The 24,483-nt window shown below is 46.1% G+C and overlaps 1 protein-coding gene across 1 annotated transcript in view; it reads right to left on the bottom strand.

Annotated features, from left to right (window-relative positions):
* The window catches only part of LOC149362254 (monocarboxylate transporter 6-like), a 70,683-nt gene that overhangs the window by 3,404 nt on the left and 42,796 nt on the right, over nt 1-24,483 (bottom strand). Inside the window, exons 2-5 of the mRNA XM_089572955.1 lie at nt 11,106-11,307; nt 4,386-4,529; nt 2,479-2,737; nt 72-655 (exon numbers count right to left, since the gene is read on the bottom strand). Coding sequence (XP_089429081.1) covers nt 72-655; nt 2,479-2,737; nt 4,386-4,529; nt 11,106-11,307 — 1,189 coding nt within the window. The remainder of the gene's footprint in view (nt 1-71; nt 656-2,478; nt 2,738-4,385; nt 4,530-11,105; nt 11,308-24,483) is intronic.

The following is a 24,483-nucleotide window of genomic DNA, read 5'->3' as shown; positions in this document are numbered from 1 at the left end:
TTTAAGTTCAAATGAATTATTTCACTGTGGAATACGAATATGGGTTTTGCAAGCTTCCTAGGTATACGCACCTATTACAAAGGGCTTCGCGATGAGCAGAACGCCTGCGACGAATCCCGCTGTGCCGTAGGATACTGGCAGTCGGTCTTGGCGGATGTAGTCAGACTGGAGAACGCCGTACATCGCGTTGCCGCAGCCCATAAACATGGACAGCAATAGACACATCCCCACGAATGGAAGAAAATCATTCATAGCCGGCAGCAGGGCAGTTGTCACGCCAAGACTTATGTAAGTGGTGCTGAGCAGGGCGCTTCGACTCACGAGTCCCTTGTCAACGAGAACCGGCAGACAGACGCCGCCGAAGATGTCCGTTGTGGAAAGGATGGGCATGATTGATATGGTACGCAGAAAGCCCATCTGCTTGTCGGTGGCATAGTCGTCGATGGTGCCAATGAACACGTCGAAACAGTAATTGAATACAATCCACGTCACGACGATGACGTAGTACATTGGGCAGCTGAACACTCTGCCCTCTCGCAGCATGATGTCTGTGTGTGAAGATGGCGCTGCTGCAAGCGATCCAGCGGCTGGATGGGCGGCACTAATTGCAGCGGAGATCGTCTTATTGTTATACAGACTTCCGCGCGGAACTTGCCTGCAAAGAAACAGAACCAAGCATAAGCGCCGCTGCCTTCAATGCTATTTTAATGCGCGTGCTTAAGAGCATGCGTAAATATTAAGTTTGTATGCGGTGTAGCAATAAAAGGAATATTATTAGCTTCGCCTGCATTGTAGCGAGCTCGAATCTCTTTCACACGCGAGGTCCCTTTTTGTCTCCTCCACTCTCTCTCAGAAGATTATCGTGCGCTAAGTGAAATTTACCACACAGGCTTTTCTTTCGATAGGCAGTGATCAACTGATAAATTAATTCCCTCTGCACAAGTACTCAATGAAAGAAATCGGTTTCAGCCACCGCTATTCTTTTCCAGTGTGGTTTACTATCTCTAACATATTTTCAATGGCGCGGTAAGAAAAAAGTATGTCTCTTGCCCAATTCAAAAGTGATTCGCGCGATGACATGATCATTGTTTGTTACAACAAGAGACGTTTATTGATTTTGAAATGTACTTTAAGTTCCCCTGATTCTACTCATAGTATTTAAGAATTTCAATAGAGACTATGACAATTTTTGAACGTTCAGGCAGAGGTTGATATAAAGAGGCGTTGAAAAATCTCACATACTTCGCAATTTTGAGACCACTGCAAGGTTTTTCGGAGTGTCCTGCTTCGTATCGGATAAGTGTTGTCAGCGGAGTGAGAAAATAACGGATACAACCAACACGACATCCCCTTTGACTACTTCAAAATGTGACTATGCTCCTCGTGCTGTTAATCTTCAGCTTTATATAGTAAACATTTATCGCTGATCCCGTATGGAAACTATATATATATCCGGAAGGTGGCGCTCGAAGCCTTCCAATAAATTCTTCTAGTCACAGTTCCCTTTACGGACTTCAAATACCGGGTGATCAAAAAGTGAGAGAAAAATAAAAAAAATGACACAAATCCAAAAGTAGAGGCCTTAGCACGATGTGGTTTTCGCAAAAATGCTGTAAAAGGGATGGCATTTTGTTGTTACTCAACATCTTATTCCCACGTTTGTGACAGGTGGCGCTATCGCCCACTCTATGCATTCAAATGAAGCGCCGCATTGATGAAGGCAAAGGGAGCTTTTCTGGAAATTAAATGTTTGGTTATTTTAAGACACGCCATATTTTTCTGTTCACTATTCTGGGAGTGCACTTCTAACGTCGCAGCTTTTCATTTCCCCGCATTCTATAAGCATGCATCTCGACTGCGGTAGAAACCGCGGCTCCCTGCATTGTGGAAGAACTCAAAAGCCACAGAGTCACAGTGCTACCAAATAACGACCCAAAAATCGGTGGCTTAACATCAAGCTGCAGTTTTGCAGTATGTTTCCTGACGCAGGTTTTGAAGCTGAGTATATATCTTTGAACCATGACTGGAGTCTAAAACGTATTATTCCGATGGAAAGAAATGCGAACACGCGGAGCCTACGCGGTCCGCTTTTCGGATTTCTTTTGATGGCACTTTTATCTGGGTGGCAAGAACAAGTCGTTAGAGTCGTCATAGAATGCATTTCGGACAACTTTAGCGCCTTTTTGCAGCCACCGAAGCAAAAGAGTAATTGAAAGAAATTGAAAATGCGAACAGAGCGGAGCGCCTAGGCTCCGCCCTGTTCGCATTTTCAATTTCTTTCAATTACTTTTTTTCCACAGTGATAGTACATTTCTTTGCGCACTATGACGCACAAGAACATGCATTTTATTTTTTTCTGAGTTGTTCGTTGGGAAAAATCTCCATAGCCTCTGTTCGAACGGCTGTCATTCTGATAAGCAACATCATGCAGAGGTCAGTCTCAATGTACAATAGATAAAATACTGCTTCCATGCTTGCCTCATTGCGACGCCAGCGGCCCAAGATTTCTTGTCCAGCAGGAGTGTGATGATGGTCAGGTTGACGAGCATCAGTCCGAAGATGACGAGGCTTAGGCGGAAGCCGAGGACTTGAATTTTGTACTCAAGCAGATAGGGAAAGACCATGGCTGACGCAGCCGCGCCGGCGTACATGATGCCGTGAGCAGTGCCCCGGTACTTGCTGAAGTGCTGGCTCAAGAACACTTGGAGAGCGCTGAACACCAGACCGATGCCCAAGCCTGAAACCAAGTTAAGATGGAGCGCATTATGAACTGATATATCCTTAGTAAAGTTAACATCCATGATGTAAAAATAGCGGACAAGGAACACAAGGGACAGACAGGAAACGACGCAGACAAGCGCTAACTCGCAACTGAGGATTATTGCTGATAAGGTAGTCACTTTAGAAACATAAAAACAAAAACAAGCACACGCAGTTCCTCCTCGAAAGACCAAGTCAGAGGGGAAAAAAATGGACTCCTCCCTCTGACTTGGTCTTTCGAGGAGGGACTGCGTGTGCTTATTTTTGTTTTTATGTTTTTAAAGTGACTACCTTATATTGCGAGTGCCAGCAATAAACCTCAGTTGCGAGTTAGCGCTTGTCTGCGTCGTTTCCTTTCCGTCTTTTGTGTTCCTTGTGCGCTATTTATACACCATGAACGTTATCCAACTTGCCCAACTATCGGCTTTGCTTAAAGTTAACGTCTGCCGAATTCTTTCTTCGGCCACTTCTTTGTATCTTTTCTCAGTTGAGACAAATGCGCTAATCCAATCCTATAAGGGCTCCCCTAAAATGGGCAAATGTTTTGGAAATGCGCCATTTTGAGAGAGCAGTGTGAAAATAAAGCAAAAATGAAGTTAGCAATTCCAAGCGCACAGAAAACCAGCACAACAGAGAATAATCTCGCCAAATGTGCTGTAGTCGAAGATCTGCGAATTTTTCCTAACGGCAGTTTTGCATACGTAAAACTAAGAGAAACCTTTGTTTAGGCAGCAAAAAACTCTTTCTTCTCAATTCTCCAGTACCAGAAGCGGTCTTGAGTAGTTACCATGGAGAAGGAAAGGTAATAATTATTACGTTTAAAGAACTGGAGTACGTGGCCTGTGGACTCGAACACGGCTCACAGCTTTGCAAGCATATAAACAGATTTGGCCCTTTCGACCTTCACCCAAGGCACAGCGCAACAGCGCTTTAGCAATTTTCTAGCATCGAGCGGCCTGGTGCGAAAGCGCGTTCACAAGTTTAGTAGGACAAAGCTTAAACACTGGGCCTCTGCCGCCGGTTGAACGAGTTTTGTTCACGTTCCATCCAGACTTGTGGGCAAGACTACATTTTCCTGCACTGAGGTTCGCCGTGACAAGTCCGATCAATATTTTAAATAACTGAAAAAACCGGCCGTCGCATCATACCGTGCGGTGTCTAAAATGCAGCGGTGGTCCAATGTTGCTGCAACTGCAGTAATATTCACGCACTGCAACCAGCTTTACCTTGAATAAGCTGTTGCTATAGCGAAATATTGTGAAAGAAAACAAAAAACAAACAAACTGTATTACAGGCATAGAAATCAAGACTTCCTAATGCTGCACAAGCAAACACTTGAGAAGCAAGTTTCTTGATAAATAACACTTTTGCAATGATCCCATTTTTGCGGCAATCGACAAAATTATGCTAGGTTCCGTTAGGATGACGGTTTGTATTCGAGGTTTTCACACAGACCGGATTTCTGCTATTCACCTTCAAGGCTTTAAACGCACCCTGCCGTCTTCTGCATCTTTTATCCTGACAGCCCAGCACTAACTTCTTACTTTTATGATTTCCTGCTCGCGTTTAACAGGTCTGCCAGCGAGCCCGAACCAGTCCTCATGTTTCGCCCGAGTAAGGCTTACCGTGAGTCACACCGAGTGTCAGTGACATCCAGAAAATGCTGGGTGCCAGTGCCGCCGCCATGACGCCCAGCCAGGCGAGTACGCTGCCGACCGCCATCACCGTAATCAGATTGACGCGTTCGAAGAACACTCCGACTATGAGGCCTGAAAGCAAACAAAGAAATTGTAATGAAGGTACTACAGGGGGCAAAAGTCACTGACCCTTCTTCTCCTTCTAAGTTCCGAAGCGTGCTACACTGCATGCGGGCGCCACTTGAAGATGCGCTCCGGGTGTCGAGACTAGAGCAGTGGGGCGGTTTCGCCACCATCGGTGCACCTTCAGTTGGCGTCAGGCCTCGTTAACACATTTATAACCTGTTCTAATACAGCAGAGACAAGGCATTAGATATTAAATGGCTAAATGCACCTTTTGTGTACGAAATTCGCCACGCGCATCGTTTCTTCAAGGTAAAACCATTGTATGTTTGTATGTTACGTAGGTAACTATCCAGAAGTGATGATAGCATTCGCAGCCCTATCTCGACCTCTATCTTCAGGACACTTTTTGTTCCTTGTCCAATACATGCCTATGAAAGCCTGCGCCAACGAATATTTTATTTTCTGAAGCTTTTACACCTTCGCTACATCACCGCAGCATTTAGGAGCCTTGTGCATAAGTCGGAAAACGTACAGAACACTATTGGTCCAATAGCATCAACTAATGGAACTGAGTCAGTTAAGTGTGAAAGCGATCACTGCAGTTTTGCGCATCGCAGTAGAACTCGTCTGACAATGCACTACCTTCGCTCTGTGCCATACAGTTAGTGGCTCGAAAAAAGGTTGCAAAGGACAGGCATGCAGCTTCTCCAATACCACTGTCACACGGGCTCTTCTGATACTGACCGAGTCAAGCATTTTGCAAACTTTCGATCAGGATGAAGAAGCTGTCAAGGTTAACCTCATACCCCACGACGTGTTCCGAGGCAAACTACTAAGCTGCCAAATTATTTCTTGTGAATGTTTTCAAGTGTTTTAATGTGATGTATTCTTTTTACTTGTACGTGAATAAAACTTTCCTTGTTTCCCACCAGTCCGTCAATTGAAAGTTAATTAAGACTGCGATTTGGGCATGCTATAAGCTTGTTGCACAGGTCAAGAAAGGTGATAAACCAAAAGCAGCAAAAATAATCTCGCGGTAGTGCCACACACAGGTCGTATAGCGGACGATTTAAAGAATGTACCCAGGAGATACAACATGGACATGGTTTTTCCAGCATCGAAGAGATAGCGAGGGCAGGCAAGTGGAAGCAAAAGCGTAGGCACCAAATGCAAGCAAGATTGCGGGATGCCACATAATTCCTAAGAATCGCTTTGTACCAAGTAATGCAGGGGTGCCGTACAAGATGCCCTGCAATTGCGGAATGGCTTATGTCGGCCAGACGGGATCATGCATAAACGTACGTCTAAATGAGCACAATAATTTCCGTTCCAGTGTTTCACCATACAATCTTGTCTGTCACTGGAGGAACGGCCCATGCGGTCCTTTTTTTCTAACACCGTCATCCTTGACAAACATAAAGACCATTTAGCACGTGAAACTTTGGAAACCTTCCACATACACTAACACAGAGGGCTGCATAAGTTATTCATCGATAACGCTCAATGATAACGAGATGACCTATTTATCCGACAAATGTATCTAACTTTCATGCGCGATTGCACCACGGCAAGGTGGTGCGTGTTTTTCACCGTTATTTATGATTAGCAGCATTGTTTTATTTTTTTACGTTTGGTGTTTGTTTTCCTGGAAAGGAAAACATATAGGGTCATTTCTCCGAATAAACTATTACTTCCGAGTGATCGTTTTTGCTTTCTTCCGTCTATCCTGTTTTCCCGCGTTAAAAGTCCAGTCAGGGCCATTACACAAGTAGCATACCAAAAATTTGATCAGAATCGCGTCCAAGCGTATAACAGCTTCGCATGTCGAGTGCTCCGTAAGCATCAGTCGAGGTCGAAGTCAGTCAGGATGAAAATTCAGGTTATCGCCATTGTGTCATACAAACACGAATAAACCTTCTTTGGAGGAACGGCACATGCACGTCTTTTTTTTCTAACACCGTCATCTTACGCAAACATAAAGACCGGATAACTTGTTCTCCAATAAAACTTGTGGTTCAGGAAACGAACCATTGCGGCAATCCTTAATAAGGTATATAGTATCATGCTCGTGCACCAAAGTGGTGGGACCAAATCCTGTCAGGGCCATCGTATCTCGTAGAGAGGAGATACAAAAGCCACCCTCCTGCTTCAGCGCAGAGCCCGAGGTGGTCTAGGCTTATCCGTAGCTCTGCACTATAGCGCCTGCCATACTCCATGTGCATGTTTGGGATTCTAAACTCCTCATACAATTTCAAGCCATGCCTCCTTGCCAAATCTACCTTGGTAGAGCCTATTTGTAACCGTGCTAGCTACAGGCTCTGCGTAATCACTTTATTATTGATTCCGACTGCCCGAGCCTTTACTCCTAGTGTTGTTCGCCACACAGTACCACCGCTTGCAGCGAATTGTCACCATGGGACGAAAACGTCGTACGCAAAAACTGTTCGAAAATTCATCCTTCTCATTGTAGTCTATTGCATGTTCTTTCGCCATCGACCCAGTTCTCCTACAGGAAACCAAAAGAGAACATGGATATGGGAAACACCAAAAAAATATCTACACTGAACCGCTGTGTGCTGACCTTCTGTTAGAGTCCTTACGACACTCATTGTAAGCTAACCGTACATGAAAGAAAGCGGTTGCTAAGGTTAATGTGAAGACACTACATCTGTAAAAGAACTCTCTGTAAAAGAACACTGAACTCTCGAGGCCATGTTAAAGCACCAGTCAAAGCTAGGAATTTGGCGCTACAAGGCTGGTATGGTCTATTCTTGGCTTGACAGCACACCGGCGTATAGTCTCCTCATTTTACCTATCTTCGGAGCCGATCAAAATCCCCTGTAATGCTATCTTTCCCATATTGTCGTAGCGATAGAGAACATGATTTCAAATCACAAAGCAACCTGAAATTTAGCTTGCGAAATATAAATAATAAGGTTTTTATTACTCGCAGTTTAGTTTTCTAGGTCCTTCATCACAATTTCTACTCATCAAAGAACGCTGCAGTCGGTGGTAGCATCATGTGAAAAAAATATCTGAATTGGAAAGCACCTTATATGGTGTCAAAGCAGGGGACCTACTGCCACCGCTTTGCGCCGTCCGAACTAGATTCCTCTGTGCGCCAATTTAACTGTTTTCTTTTCGAAAAAGTTCATGCACCACGCCAACCGCATTTATACTGCTCAGTAAATCAGTGCCACCTCCTGCATTGCTGGCAAGATCAGCATTGTGAACAGCCTCAAGCAATTTGAAGGGGATCACTTCAGGCTTAGCCTACCCAAACAAACTGCTCTAACGACGTACATTTTAGCAAGAAATCTGAAGAGAACACATGACCTTTATACGACACAGCCGTTTTTACTACAGGCTGAGCGTCCGTCAGACCGTCATGTATTTATCCGTCATTTTAGGACGTAACGAACGCGATAACCATCAAATCGCGCGACACTGCACGACGCACTCACATCGCAAACCTATTGCTGCTGCCTGCGGGCCTTCTTACAGGCTGCCGTTCTTAACCATTGCAAGCACTGAGGGATGAACTGTGGCTGGCTCGGCCTATTGGCCTCAAAAATGAGCGGCACATAAGTGGGCATCCACCTGTGAGGATCCGGCTGCTGGTGTACTGGACGCAGCCAGCATCAGTTCTCTTGTGCTAATCTTACCTCTGCACAGCGCGCTCCTCTTCATATAACCGGCATAAACGAGCAAAAGTATGGCATCATAAAAAATCCCTCAAACTTGCTAGCTTTGATTCTTCTCGCAGTTCTCATCAAATTACTTACTTTCACATTTTTACCTTTTATACGTATTCTTTTTGTCCTATGACTATCTTTAAGCGTCTGGTTTGCCCAAATGCTTTGTCTCAGTATTTCTTCGCTCTGATAGTACAAGTGGCTTGATTATTACCTCTCAAACGTATTCCTTTTGGCCTATGACTATCTTTAAGCGTCTGGTTTCTCCAAATGCTTTGTCTCAGTATTTTTTCGTTCTGATAGTACAAGTGGCTTGATTATTACCTCTGAAACGTATTCCTTTTGTCCTACGACTATCTTTAAGAGTCTGGTTTGCCCAAAAGCTTTGTCTCGGTATTTTTTCGCTCTGGTAATACAAGTGGCTTGATTATCACCTCTCAAACGTATTCCTTTTGTCCTATGACTGTCTTTAAGCGTCTGGTTTGCCCAAATGCTTTGTCTCAGTATTTTTTCGCTCTGATAGTACAAGTGGCTTGAGGCCATCCACACAAGAGGATTAAAAACTGCGGTGATCTTCCATCAATGTCTTAGAGACACCCGCTTCCTGTCCGCTGTGCCGGCCGCCGCGGAGGCTCAGTTGTTATAGTGCTCGGCTGCTGGCGCAAAAGACGTGGGTTCGGTCCCAGCCGTGGCGGTCGAATTTCGATGAAGGCAAAATTCTAGAGGCCCGTGTACTGTGCGATGTCAGTGCACGTTAAAGAACTCCAGGTGGTCCGAATTTCCGGAGCACTTTACTGCGGCGTTTCTCATAGCCTGAGTCGCTTTGGGACGTTAAATCTCACAAACCACCAAACCTTTCCGCTGCGTCTGCTGCCCTCGCAAAGGCTCCGTTTACAATGTTTACCTTGGAGGAATCCGGACAGGGTTAGGTCCTCCACTGTCAACTACGAGCCTGGATGGAAAGTCACTTCTCTACTACCAGACACACACTTCGCACAGTAGGTTGATCTTACGGGGAAAACAGGTGTCACCAGGTACATATGTGGTCTTACGATGACGCTTATTGCCGCCTAGTTCATCAATGCCCTATGATGAAAGCGATCAATGCCCGCGGCGAGAGTCAAAACTTTGGCTCTTGGACATTTCAGTAGCGCCTACGGGGGCCACCTACTAGTTTACACTAATCGCCCTTTGTGCAGGATTGAGCATTGATGCTGAGCCTCACTTGCAGTGCCTGCTATTCGTCTACATTGGACTGGCTGTTTCGAAGAGCTACTGTCGTTAATTTCGGTCGCATCAATGACCATTTCAAAGTCGCTCAGATGCCTTCCTTTCTTCGAAGCATAGTGTCCTATTTCTTTCTGGCTCCATGTCCACACTAGAGCGCCTTCGCAAGATTAACTGTGCGACTTCAGCTATGTACGTCACATGTACTTGCATGGGTGATGTAAGCCACTCCCTTTTACTGTGGCCGTGAGACTCTCCTACTCAACCTGCTAAGCATATTTCTCAACGAATACCGTGATAATTCATGAGCTGAGTGGCAAACATTAACAAAACCTCTCTAGATGTTTTCTGATTACTTTGGGCTTGTGGTGCAGGGGATGAAACTCATTCTTTTATTTCGTGACTCGGAAGGAGCAGTTGCCGACAGACCACTTTTAAAAAAAATGGCACCTGTGCATAAACACCACCATCGCGGTTACCACCTTAGATGACTTTTCATTGGAAAAGCACAACCAGATGTAATGTCACCGCGAAAAATTTAGAAGACAAAACGGCAGTGCAGTTGACACGTGCGAGAAAGGAAACCTCACTTTAGAAAGACGATACTTGGTGATGCGCCATTACAGCATAGCGCTAGAGAGTGATTTGTGCGGTTCAATAAAAAAATATTTTTATGCTAATTTCACCATTCAGAATATATTATTGAGACACTGAGCAAGTTTTTCTCGTTCGTTCTTATTCCCTTTAGTTTCTACATCATTGGAACATTTCTTTTTGAAGAATTTGTCCAGACAGACGGCCGGTTTGTGCTTTGCGAAATAAACACTTATGTACAGTCTTTGTCAAAAGTAACAGGCTCCATGGTTTGCTTATCATTCGTATAACAGAGCCCTTACGTCTTCTCTAATGATCAAAAAGTTCTTTGAAGGTGAGGACAGGGGTTCTTCCTACCATACAGAGATTTAGAGCTTGAGGGCTGGCATAATAGCATTAATATACGACTGAGAAGGAAAAAATGAGCAGCCTGGTTACTTTTGACAAAGACTGAACAGGTTTGATAAAAAGTTCCCAGGGCACAGGGCCCTCTTTCTTGGGTATTTCCTGGTCCTTACGATGCCGATAAAACTATCAAGGTTCTTAGAGGTTAGAACGATAATCTTTCTACATTCTACAGATATACTTAGCCCGGGGGGTGTCGTAACTGCCTCATTATACTACTCAAAACAGGCCCTGTGGCCTGAAAACGTTTCATCGACCCTGTACTCTATCCCAAGACATATCCTTGTTTTCAAGCCTGACGTCTATTCGGCTTTGTATTGAGGCAGCGATTGCATTCTCCAGCAGAGCACTCTGAAAGGCCCTCGCGACTTCTGCTCTAAGCCGCAAAGAAGGCGAAGCAACCGCCGGCACGTGCGGAGCGCTTGGACTAGTTGGGTGCGCTGGATACAACGCTCCGACCAGCGTCAACGCTCAGCCGGGAAATGAACTATTGACAGCGGCGCTGTAACAAGCGTGAATAGCGCTAAAGTAGCACCGCCTAGCGGTACTGGGCACTACCTCATGGCAAAACACAAATTCGCTTGGCAGAAGGGAAAAGGTACGGTAACAATAAATGGCTCGAATGAATTGCTAAAAGGTATATACCATTCAAAACTCTCACCGGCCATTTCGGATGTGGCGTCGATAAGCGTGTCGGGCCAGGAGGCTGTGGAGCGGCACACCAGGAATTCGTCCATGATGCTCAAGTAGAAGATACCTGAGGAGCGGATAGACGCCGAGCCAAAGAAGAACGCGGCAGCAGCCAGGATGGTGACGTGCCAGTCCCGGTCTGTCTCCTGTATTTCCCTTTGCGAACTCGCCTGCTACAAGAAGGGCATAGCCGAAATTAATTTCGATTGTAGACACTACAGATCGCTTGTCACTCTCATTGCACATTCAAGGAGTAGGTGGCTGGAGATGAAAGATGGGATTTTAGCAGATCTCTAAGTGTAGAAACGCGGCAGCACGTCCTCGGTGCTGTGAGCCTCAGCCGAGCGCTGAGAAAAGCAACAAAGACATAATACAAAGACGAAGGAAGAATCACTCGAGCTAATCTTTACTTTTTACCGCGTACCTTATACGATGTTGGAACGTGAGTCGCGCATGTTCAGGCGTATACCCATAGCAATGTGCACGTATGGACACAAACATCATTCTCCCATAGCGCTCTGCGCTACATGAGCGTTCACACCGATCCACATCAGAGCTGTGTTGCGCAAGCTTCAGTGCTACCTTTAGCCTTCCTTTACCGCGTTCAACACAGCGAAGAATCTCTAGTTCCGCTTTATATAGCTCCTCATCAACGGCAAAAACTTCTACTTCAAGAGAATACTTTAGTGACCAACTGATGGAGAGTGCAGACAGTCACAAAAGGACAATTAAAATGTGGTTAGTATTCCATTTGCATTGAGTCTCTGGGGTGTCATGTGTGCAGTCTGGAGAACCGTAGTGCCCTTGGCGAGGAAAGTAGAAGCGGGAGCAAAATAAAGAGGTGCACTTGCCGAGGGCGTAAGCGCATACGGCCGGGCAGAGAACGTTCGATTTGTGCGACAAAGTGGAGGCGTCGCAACTGTGCTGGGCAACCCGAGCCGTGGTCGCAGCCCCGGGAGACAGCCGGGCCACAGTGTCGCTGTCTCATGGAACAACTGGCGACAAGCTACAACACCGCTGGTTCAATGGAGCAATCAAAAAGGCTAGAGGCACCATATGATTAACGCCACGCCTCTGAGCTGTGCCGCCAGATCAACACCACACTTTCTGACGTGTTCCATATACGCTAGACCCTTCGAGCGACTTTGTATTCTGTGTGAGTTACTGTTACTTCGCGTTTTGCTCTTTTCTGTTTCCAGTGTCATCTCTCTCCTCCTTAAAAGTGAATGTGTGCCCACGCATTGGGCGCAGTAACTCCGTGTTCATTCCTTATTGCGTAGAACGCCAACAGGCTCTAGTCCCGCCATATTTTTCTGGCGTCCGAGAACGAGACTTTTTCCTGCCCGTTTCAAGCCTACCAGTCTGTGATTGTATGACCCTTGGGAATGAATCTCGGATCTTTGATGCAAATCCCTGGTGAAAAAAAGTTCTATGATGCAATAACCTCATAGATCATTCATCATAGAATATCATACAATCTGTATGGCATATCATACAATCTGTATGATATATCATACGAATTGTATGATATATCATGCAGATTGTATGATATGTCATACAGATTGTATTATATTCTATGATGAATGATCTATGAGGTTATTGCATCATAGAACTTTTTTTCAGCAGGGATAGGTCGCGGGTTAGCACTGTCAGGTGCGGAACTGAAAGATTAGGTGGGCCAGGAAAGTGCGAAGGGCAGTGACGAGCGCGCTGCCGAACGCGATGCTGCTCGCGAAGCTAGGAAAAAACTCGTGCCCGTTTGGAGGTAGAGAGAGTGGTCCTTGGCCTGAAGCTACGGCTGCAGGTAGGTTCTGGAGTGGAAGCTTCAAGTGCGTCGGCTGAAGTTGAAACAGCGGGGTCTATTCCTTATCATAGCCCGTACAATTATCCCAGTCTTTAATGAGGGGCGTGACGAGATGGACGCCTATATAGTCAAGGCTGGCCTCAGAATAAATGGGCTCTTTCTTGAAGCCTTTTCTTGACCGGTGAAGCTTTGAGCGTTGTGGGACACGAGACGAGAGATGATGCTACTGGCTGTACAAACTGAAACAGGCCCTTGTACAACGTTTCCGATGCCCTGCAGAATGATACCGGCGTAACTGCAGAGAGCCGCAACGACGGTATTCGAAAACTGCTAAACGTTTTATTGGTCGACTGCTAAGTTACTTTGACAACTGGTAACAGCTGGCAAAAACCATATTTCTGAAGGAACAAGCTTTCATCACGCTGGGCAATTTAGCCGAAGCAACCGACCAGTAACATGAGGTGCCAGGGCTCAGGAACATCATTACAACTCAGGAGGCCAAAGACACAAGTCGACAGGATAGAGTCGAACGGTTGCCTATCAAGACCAGAAAGTAAAACCTATCTGCTTCTTGTGTAACAGGGAAGGGCACCAGGCGGCCGACTGCTAGCCGAAAGCGAGAGGGTCCAGCTCGGCGTCACCTGTGTGCTGGAGATGGCGCAAATCCAGGCATAAGGCTGATACTTGGCCGTCGAGGATGGACGCTAAGGGTGAGGCAATGTGCTCGGTCATATAGCCTTGGTGCTGCGAGAAATGGGCTGCGACGAAGGAACGAAGAAGGTTCACGCTAGGCGTCACAGGGCCGGGCGGAAATGCCAGCGGAACTCACCGCAGTGCCTTGCTGACAGCCCAAGGTCAGCTGCAGGAACATTCCGTAATAGTACTGCGAGACTGGGCATGCGATTCGGTAATTTTCAAGCGTTATTTTCACGGGCAACTACAGCGCTTTCTTCGTTATTGACCAGAAAGCTAAGATCTTTCCCGAGGTTGAGGCGAACATCCCTTCATCATTCTTCAATGAGCGGGTGAAAGCGCTTTGTATGGAAGACCGCCTTTATGAGATGGCCCCCTCGGAAACCTCCCAGGGGTGCGCGACATCTCAGCTACTTACTTTTCCTTGAAACTTCGAGGGACGCGATTTTCTTTAGCGGAGCAATAGTCAGTGGGGACAAACGAAACGGGTCAGGCGCTCTCTGTGGCGGCGATATCAGCGCAAAAGCGTGCTGAGCCTCTATATGTTGCATCTCATGGCCCATTCGTTGTGTCTCCTTCCGACCAACGCGATAGGCAGCGGGCTGACAGTAACTTGCAAGGCTGCTTTGATCCTGTTGAAAATCAGTCAACAGTGAGAACCGAACAGGTAGTTTGTGTTGCTCAACGGCCTTCTCTTACTTTGACACAAATTACCATCCCGCAAAAAGCTGCGGCAGTTGGTAGTTCCTATGCATGAGCGGAATTTTGTTCTACAAATGACACACCAAGGAATTTCCTGCGGGCAACAGGGCATACTATGCAAGGCAGACGTGTGTTTGAAGAGTTATCCTGGCCATGTGTGCACACCGATGTTAATCAGTTCCTCAAATCGTGTGGCAACTGTCAACGTACTGTCCCGTACCTCGTCGGCCACGCTCAACTCGTCTCCTTGCTCACTACGAGGCTCCTTTGAGCGGGTGGCCATTGACATCTTCGGACCCCCTGTCTTCGACCTCTGACAAAGGCAACCAGTGCATGCTTACCATAGTAGACTACGCAACTCGCCACCCGTATGCGGTAGCATTGCCGAGCATCGAAACGGAGCACCGGGGCCCTTCTCGAGATGTTGTCATGAGTAGAGTAGACGTCCCACGAGAAATCATCAGTGATAGCGGGCGCTGATCTACGTCTGCTTTTGTGAAAGAGATTGGTCGACGGCTTTCCATCGAGCATTTACGCGCCAACCGTACCACCCTGTGACCAATGATGTGGAACTTTTCAATCGCACTTAAAAATAGGTGCTCGAGACAATGTGCAAGGACAGCCCCAAGAGTTGGAGCCGGCATTTGGCTCCACTATAGTTGACTTACTACGAAGTGCCGCAGGCTAGTTTAGGATTCCCCTCATTTGATCTGTTGTAGGACAGATATATCAGAGGCTCTTTGGCTACTGTAAAAAAGCTTTGGCCAGGGGAGCGGCTGACTAACGACGTGACGACGTCATATGGCTACATGGTAGAGCTGCACCATAGACTCAAGGGCGCAAGTAGGAGAGCCCAGAAAGACCTTAAGAAAGCGAAGCTGACCTAAAAGAGACTTATTGATAAAAATTCCCAACCGCTTCAACTCGCTGCTGGCGATAAGGTCCTGTTACTACTTCCATTTGACCAATACAAGCTGATGTTAAATGTAAAGGTCCGTTTACCATCCTGGGGTGGCGCAATTCTCTCGGTTGAGTCATATACTTTCGAACACGATTGAGTTTGTATAATATAAACATGCTGAAAAAAATATGAGGAAAGGATGCGCACTGGCGAGACCCCCTTGTATGTCTCGGTTGCTCTGCAGCACGGTTATTCGGAAGAAAATGACCTTCCTGTGGTGACTATACAGTAAAAAGAAGCCCATCGTGACGTCAAATTATCCGCCGAATTATCTGTTGAACAGCTCCGTGAAGTCGATCGCCTGCTCGAGGCGTATCACGATAGCCTGTCTGACCTTCCCAGCAAGACGTACCTCGTCAAGTGAGAGCTGAAGGTCCTGACTGACGATCCCATCTGCATCCGCCAGTATCGCATTCCATTCGCTTTTCAGAAAGCCGTTGAATTCAAGATACAGCAAATGCTACCGCAAGGCACGATTCAGCCCTTCCCTACCATGCACCTATTGTCGTTGTGAAGGTTGGTAGCTGACTCGTGTGCTCGTCTCAGACAATGACCCAACTTCAAGGCTGGACATAATGTTTGCAAGGCAGGGGTCGATATTTTTCCAAGTTCGATTTCTCCAAAAAGCATTGGCATGCTTCAATGCAGCGATGATCTCACCCAATATCTGCTTTTTCTTCTGCATCGGACTTTATCAGTTCTGTTTTATAAAGTCCACCCCGCAAAGTGTGTCCATACGTACGTCTCATGCGAAAGGCCATGGTGAGCCTCCCCAGCATTGTTCATTATTTTGACGCCTTAGTGGAAACTGAGATCTAGGAAGAACATGTGGTGACACTGCTGTCATTTTTTCCACCGAATAGAGGCGGCTTGTCTAATAATTCGCCTGACAATGAGAGAAATTGATTTCTGGTTTGCTAAATTTCTTGGCCATGTAGTGGAGCATGTAGGCGTGCGTCTGCAAACTGAGAGTTTAGAGAAATTCTACCTCGCGAAGCAACCCGAAACCGATAAGAAGGTCCATTCTTTCTTGGGGCTAACGAGGTATTACAAAGATTTCGTACCTCAGTACGATGAAGCCTCCCAACTGATGGCCGACCCACCGTCGGTCGGTTGGACTACATGAGCCGCTTGCCCGTGCAATGAGTGGCCGAACGACATTTTACTTTGTGGGCATAACGGGATCTTGTCTCTGTACCATTTTTGCTTCCATAACTGCTCTCCACTCCTCACCCGTCGTTGGTTGGAACATGTTCGTCACTTGGTGCCTTGTGCCATGGACACGGTTGTGGTATGTGCGCGGGTCGTGTTTTGTATGCGCATATGGTGCCATGTGCTTATGCTAGTTCTGCGTGCTTCTGCGAGCTCTCTGCGCTTCTGCGAGTTCTCTATGCTTCTGCGAGTTGGTGCCCTGCTAACTTATTTGATCTAGGGGGATTGTGATGAGTCACCCGGTTGTCGTGTGAGCAGTCCGAATAACGCCGTGTCCGTCTTCGCGGAAAGTCGAAACAGGAGGTAAAAAAAGAAGACGCCTGCTTCTGGAACGCATGCGGCTGGACAGAGGACGTTCGATTTGGTGCGAAACAGCGGAGGCATACCAAATGAGCCGGGCTACCCGGGCCGTGGTTGCAGCCCCAGGAGCCAGGGTGGCGGAGCGAACTCATGGTTCTCTCATGCAAGAACTGTCGAGAAGCTGGCTCACCGTCGCTGCCTCATCGGAGCACTCAACGAAGCTGGAGGCTCCATAGGATCAACAGCACGTCCCTGAGCCGTGCCGCAGGATCGGCAACACATTTCGAGGTGTGTTCCACAGTCACTAGTCCCTTCAAGCGGGTCTGTACTGCATGACAGTTACTTCACGTGTTTTGCTCTTTTCTGCTTGTTTGTGATCTCTGGAATACTTAAAAGTGTATATGTGCCCGCACACGAGGCGCATTGACTCCGTGTCCATTCCTTATCCCGTAGCACGCCAGCCCACTCTAGTCTTACCTCACCACTTTTTTGGAACAGTGTGAAAACTACAGTAGTTACAATATATGTGAGCTAAAAACGTTGCAGCATTCACTACCTTTAATGTAAACTAAGTAGCAGCCGCTGTAGTGCCTCAGTGGTTAGGTTCTCGGTTGCTGGCCCGAAAGATGCGCGTTCCATGATGGTCGCATTTCGATGGAGGCGAGACGCAAGAGGGTCGTGTACTCTACAATTTCAGTGCATGTTGAAGAACCCCAGCAGGCTGAAATTATCCGGAGCCCTCTACCACGGGGTTCCTCATCGCCTGAGTTGCTTATAGATATTAAGCCCCATAAAACCACAAAGCCACAAACTAAGTAGCGCCTTCTGTTTTCGCGTAATTAGTTGGTATTAAGGTGCGCTCCGGTATATAAATGTCATATTTTAAACTACGGGGGCACGCGCTTGCTTCCTGCTACAGTCACAAAACTATGACTTGGCTGTTGTCGCGCAAGACACCACCGACACGGTTTCATCGAAGTGTGCGTTTGTTATGAAAAATGAATGCGTTTGTTATGACCGCTACACAGACCTGGACCTTGCGACGTTACGCGAGCAGTTGGCCTGGCCTTAAATTTGCTATAAAGGAAGAATACTGCGAACTCCGTGATTTCTACAACCATACAATGTATCAGAAATGTCTTTCACTCAGGAGAAAAGAATACAACAGCTCTATCTTGCCGATGCATACCTGTGGGGCAGAAACATGGAGGCTAATGAAAACAGTTCAGCTTAAGTTAAGGACAACGCCGCGAAATAAGGAAAGGAAAATGATAGGTGTAACATTAACTCTTTCGCTACCGCGGAAAAATGCACGATTTGGAGCGTACTGAAAGAAATTTTTTTTTCTCAAGAACTAATACACCCAGCACATATTGCAATGCATGAAATTGTAGCTTATTATTTACACTTCTGAATGAAACAAACAGAAGAGTTGTGTGTGCGAAAGTAAATGAACATTTATTTGTGAAATTTGCTAAAAACACACAAAAAAGTAAATAGCAAAAACAAAAATTACCGGCTGCACTAAGCCCGAACTTGATTAGAGGAAAACTGGAATATACAAACTGTTGCACATGTTTATAGCTGTCATTATTCACAGTTTCAGCTATGAGAAAAATTTACTGCACTTTCCATGGCTTGTCAAGTCAGGGGTCATGATTGTGGTGCCACTGTGAAGAGCAATCAGAGGTGAAGATGTGAAGTAGAGGTAGACTGACTAGTGCTTCACATAAGGTTTTATCTTTGTTCCTCCCTTGTTCTCTGATAGCCGAGCTTGTAGTTTCTTCTTTTTTTCACTCTTTTCGGTTGGTGTTGAATGGATTCTATGAGAGGATTGGGGGCGTGGACTTCTTTTCCCTCATCATACCCGAAGATTTCTTGAATGAGCTGCTCCCTGAAAGCCAGCTGATAAAATTTGGCATTTTAGACAAGCTCTAAAACATCAGGATCGATAAAATAAGTTTTATCGATGTGGTTCAAAAGCCAGGACACTTTTCAAGTGTTGCCAATAGAAGCTGCCGCCACTGAATCATCCGGGTCCGTTACGTGCAAAAAATCAAAAACAAAAAAAGCGAAAAACAAATTTTGAGAAATGATTTTTTATGGCAGAGGGCCAGAATAGATTATTCTGGTATTTCAGTCGAGATACAGTCGTGGCAGGTCAACAATTCCAATGTATATGATGATTCCAATGAACATCAGAATCTCCAACAGATTCACGTCTTCCCATGAGCCGTCACGCCGAATTTGCTGAAACTCTTCATCCATGCATACTTATTAGTGTTTCCGCACACGATCTTCATCATTTCCGCCGTGAAGAGCATCAAAAAAAAGTCGAGAAGTCGAGCGAATCTCCGAGCGCCGCTCCGCAGCGATGTGCCGATATGGACACCTAGCCGTCGTCTTGGTTGAAAAACGCGACGCGACCTTGAGCATTTGGCAAACTGTCTTCGCCATACGTTGTCAGGACCCTGAAGCACAAAAATAAACCACTGTCATCAGTTACAAACCGTATGCTTCGCAGAAAACACACAGCGAACGAAAACAGAACTTACATGCAAGTACGCGCTGACGTTCCAGGCTCCCGAGGCGAAGTCTCGCTGCCGAAACCGAAATCCAACGCTTGTACATTGTTGCCCGACTAATAACCGCTGCTTTCGTCGCAAAAAACGAAACCAAAACCGGCCGACGTGCTCGGTGTCAGCTTTCGCTTACGAGGAGCGCGCGGCGACGCGGACGCCATTTTCTCCGGCTGACGGTGCTGCGGCCGTTCAAAGTTTTATTTTTCACGGCGCCCTCTCATGTCAAAACACTGAAACCAAGGCTGCAATCGAAAGAGCACTTGTTGAGCTCGCTAACTAGATGGCGGAGCACGTCCACAACGCTCCAAAATTAGCTTTTTTGCGCGGGCGATTTGAATCGATCATTTGCGAACGATCGCCTATGGCGCGGTAGCGAAAAAGTTAAGAGATCGGAAGCGGGCGGAGTGGGTGAGAGAACAAACGCGTGTTAATGACATCCTAGTCAAAATCAAGAGGAAGAAATGGGCTTGGGCAGGGCATGTAATGCGAAGGAATAATAAAAGCTGGTTCTTAAGGGTGGCGGAGTGGATTCGAAGAGAACGCAAGCGTAGCAGGGCGCGGTAAAAAATTACGTCGGCGATTGAGGTTAAGAAGCTTGCCGGTATACAGTGGCCGCAGCTTGCAAAGGACAGGGTTAATTGGAGAGACATGAGAGAGGCCTTGCAGAAGGTGAAGTCACGCTGATGATTGCGATGATGATGACAATGTAGCTCACACGGTGCTCTACTTGTACAGTTCATCTTTGAATAGTGAGGTTCCTTTGATGCCCCTAGAATCCAGTGCCAATCGGGCCGTATGTCTTTAACGCAGATCGTATCCTTCGCTGAGACTACTTTTTAGCTGAAGATGTGAAGAATCGGCTAGGGAAAGTTCGGCAAAAAAACGTATCTGTTCAGTTGCTGAAATGCGCAGCTCTAGGCTGTGGTTAAAACATATCGTATGATTGGTGACGTAGCACTGCCGAGAGAGGGAACGGCTATAATGCCGCACTCATTGCAGAGCATTCAGGTACAAATGCCGCAGCATACCAAAATTTATGGTCCCATAGCCCTAGCTTGCTTCTACGCGCCAGGTTATCAACGAGCGCACAAAACACAATAGCCTGAAAAAAGGTTTGGTTTATTGGTTCATTGGGGTTTAACGTCCCAAAGCGACTCAGGCTATGAGGGACGCCGTAGTGAAGCGCCCAGGAAATTTCGACCACGTGGGGCTCTTTATCGTGCAGTGACATCGCACAATACACGGGCCTCTAGAATTTCGCCTCCATCGAAATTCAGCCGCCGCCCTGAAAAAGTTATTGATTGTTTGTTTATTCTTTATTCTTTACTCAAGAGTTACCCCGCATTGCCCACACGCGTTATAGCAAAGGGTTACAGATTGGCAAAAAATGCATCTTCACTCGAAGAACCACTTGCATTTCGGAAAGGCGGTTCCAATGTTGCACTGTTTAAAAAAAATGAATTTGCAAACAAGTTTGTCTTGGTACGGTGATCTCTAATTTTACGAGAATGGTCATGCCTTTTAGAAGCGTAAAAGGGCTGTTTAAGATAGAGCAAATACAGCAATGCAGCAATCTTAGCCTCTATTTTCTTCTACGGGAAGCGAGTGGTTCCCATTGCAATTCTTTTTTTTATTGCTGTACAACTGACCGTTCGCCCGTATCTGCCCAAGACGAACCTTGCTGCTCTGTTATGAATTTTGTAGAGTTCGTAATTTAAACCTCATGAGCAGGGTCCCATGCAATACACGCATATTCCATGATAGGTCGAACACAAGACAGAAAAGCAGTTCTCTTGAGGTTTGGCTACGAGCACCTTAAAATGCGCTCTATGAAATTCAGCGCCCAAACGACTTTGGTAACCACATCATCCACATGAGCATTCCAGGAACAGTCATTCGACAATATAACGCCTATGTATCGGTATGTGCATTTCTGGCTGATCAATTCATTATTTGTTCGATACTGAGCTTGGACTAATTTTTCTCGTGAAAAACAAAGATGAGCGCATTTCTCCGTATTCGAAGATATTTTCCATTTCAGACAGGAAGCGTGGGTAAGTGTTAAGTCAGTTTGTAGTTTAACAACATCACTGGCAGTGTTAATTTTCCTATGCGAAACGCAGCCATCTGCAAAGAGACGTATACTTCAGGAAATATTGAGTGAAATACCATTTATATGAATTAAGAACAGGAGTGGCCCCAGGCCCTACCCCCCTGGGACCCCTGATGTCACATTAACGTAATCTGAGCATTTACCGTTCAGGACTACACGCTGGCGGTGGTCGAGCAAATAATTCTGAACCCATGTTATTATAGCTGTGTCGACATTTAACATTTTTTAGTTTATAAAGAAGAAGTGGGTGTGACACAATGTCAAACGCTTTCCGAAAATCCAGAAGTATGCAGTCTGTTTACCCCCAGTAGTCAACTTCAGATACAAGATCGTGATAAACTTCAACAAGTCGCGTAGTACATGATATACCTTTGCGGAACCCATGTTGGTCCTTAGCAAATCATTTTTAACAGGTGGTTAATTATTTCTGTCTATAAGATGTGTTCAAAGATTTTGCAGGAAACTGATGTTAGGGAAATAGGCCTGTAATTTGACACATCTTTTCTTGATCCGCTTTTCTGAATTAGGACCACATGAACTATTTTCCAGTCACCTGGTAAAAAACCTGTATCTAGAGATTTCCTGAAGGATAAATCTAGAAGGATATAATTTCTTCATGAAAAACTGTACTCATGGCGGTGCAAGGATATCGAGAGCCGATAGAGTGATTCGGCGAGTTAACGTCAAATGTACTTAGTGAATGCTGAGTAATTCGAGTGGCGAAGAGCTGATAGCACCTCTGCAGGATATCTGTCCTGTGCGAGAGCCTGCTGACCACAAGAGACTCGCACACTGTAGTCGCGTAACAGTCGTCAGAAGCGCGCTAACTGCCTTCCCAGCTGAGCTGTGTTCTTTTTTTTTCTGTCCGGTCGATCATTAGCCCTTCGGGCAATGGCAAGAAAAACAATAACATATATCGGGATGCCATGTTTCGTGTAGGCTATGCTCAACGCTGCCGTGAAGCAAACAATGGCTGCGGCTTTCGAGACTTTCGTGCGTTCCAGCGTAAGCAGCTGCTTTCACATCAGCGTGTTAAATATAACCATTCACGGCCCTCGACCTTATGCGTTACAGGCTCGTTATCGATGAAACAGTCGTGATACTGCCCGGCCCTTGAACTTTCGCCCGTAACCGTATTTTTCAACGCCCAAGCCCGCTCTGCCCGCGCCCTTCTCTTCACAATGCCTTTTCCAATCAGTGACTAGTGGCGGATTTCAAGCGACGCTGGCGAACCACATGAAGCGGATATGTCACGGTTAGCAGTACTCACTGACGAGAGGAAAGCTGCTGCAGTGTGGAAACATTGGCGACATGTTTTTATAAGTTTACAGAGTGGGCCACAAATCATCGGAACTCTTGAATGCGGGATTTAGCTGCTCGCACACACCACGGATATCCCAAGGGGAGCGCTATTTTGGAATGGACAGAACCGAGAGGCTGTTTGAGTGCGTTAGCCGCACGAGTCGCAAGCCGAAGCGCTCAAGTGTTTCCGCTGTGTTTGCTGCACTCTGTACTCTGCGTGCTTAAATGGCTGTTTCGGCCGAAAGATACACGCTTCCAAGTGAGCCTGGAGAAAGATGCTTTGAGTTGAGGAGCATTTGCTCCGTGGCGCAAAGTGCCTAGGGAATCACTTAAGTTGGTGCGAATTTGCCATACCCGAGCAATTACTCATTGGCGTTCACACAGCCGCAGCCCTGCGGCTACAAAGGAAAGCTATACAGTTCTAATAGAAGCGTCGTATTTGAAGAAAAATTCCACGTGGGGAAAGATTCAAACCCGGGACCAGCACCAATTTCCCTTCAACTAGGAAGCTTCTGTGAAAGATATACAGATTTTTCTTTGCAGCTCTGTGGTTGCGCCTTTGTTCTAGCTATTGAGTAATACCGCCCATACAAATTACTGTTTAGCATCCGTCTTTGGGCAGCGATATGCCTATAATTGAAAGCCATACCGCTTTTTCGGACACAGAGCAGTCGAGGAAAAGTTCGTGTTGGTCTAGGTAGCGACACCAGAACAAGAGCCTGTGCGAGGCAGAGACCACACCAACTAAATTAACCAGACAGCTAGTAGTGATTGTGTTTAAGCCGAACTGAACAATTAATTGAAGCGGGATTGTGTTAGGGCAGTGTAATTTTCACTGGTCGAAGTCTAACAGCGTTAGTCGCAGAACTCCTTTGTAGTCAATAGCCCGTGCTAGAGCTGAAGGCAAAATAACAGAAGAATATTACGTTATAACTGAGGTGAAGAAACATTAGACAAAGCAGAATGATAGCCCCCAGATAATAAGTGGGCTTTCAGGGGTAATCGGGTGTAGCTCATTTCTGAAGTGGTTACACGCAGGGATTAACATGTGTATACCCAATTATCTTTTTATTCCATTGTCGACCGAAACGCTACCGTCGAAAAACCTTAACAACAGCCTCACTATGCCATTAATGTTAGATGGTTACTGGCAACTTCAATCGATATTAGGTGCAGTGCTCTTTCACGCTCTGAAGAAGGTAGCATGAAAAAGCTTTGGACGTATTTGCATGAGCATGCAGCTCATCGCGCACACTGATACGTGGTATATATTTTGATAGCACCAGATAAAACAGGCATAGTGAGTGCGGCAACAACAGGCATGCTGCACATCATTTAACCTGGCTCACCAGTTTGCTTTACCTTCGTTGTAGCTAAGCTGCCGTCTCCACCGCATATTTGAAAGCGTATTTCAGTATTTATGAAACGTCGCCACTACTGCGGTGCTTGCCTGAAACAATTGACTGAATCACCTTGTGTGTCTTGCACTATGTTTTCGCCTGTTAAGTGCACAGTTGCTTTTCAAAGAGCAATTGGAAAGGTGGTCATTATATTTCAGGCAAGGTAATTCTTTTCAGAAAAATAACAACCTTTGCTATTTAACTAATTAGGCGACAATGGTAACATGCCTGTTAAGCTGAAACTGAGGATGAATAGAAGTTGGCCTTTTTGAGTAGATAA

Source organism: Amblyomma mixtum, chromosome 2 (assembly GCF_055824585.1).
Source record: "Amblyomma mixtum isolate Tamu chromosome 2, ASM5582458v1, whole genome shotgun sequence".
Taxonomy (NCBI): Eukaryota; Metazoa; Arthropoda; class Arachnida; order Ixodida; family Ixodidae; genus Amblyomma; species Amblyomma mixtum.
This window is presented reverse-complemented; position numbering and strand designations above follow the sequence as displayed.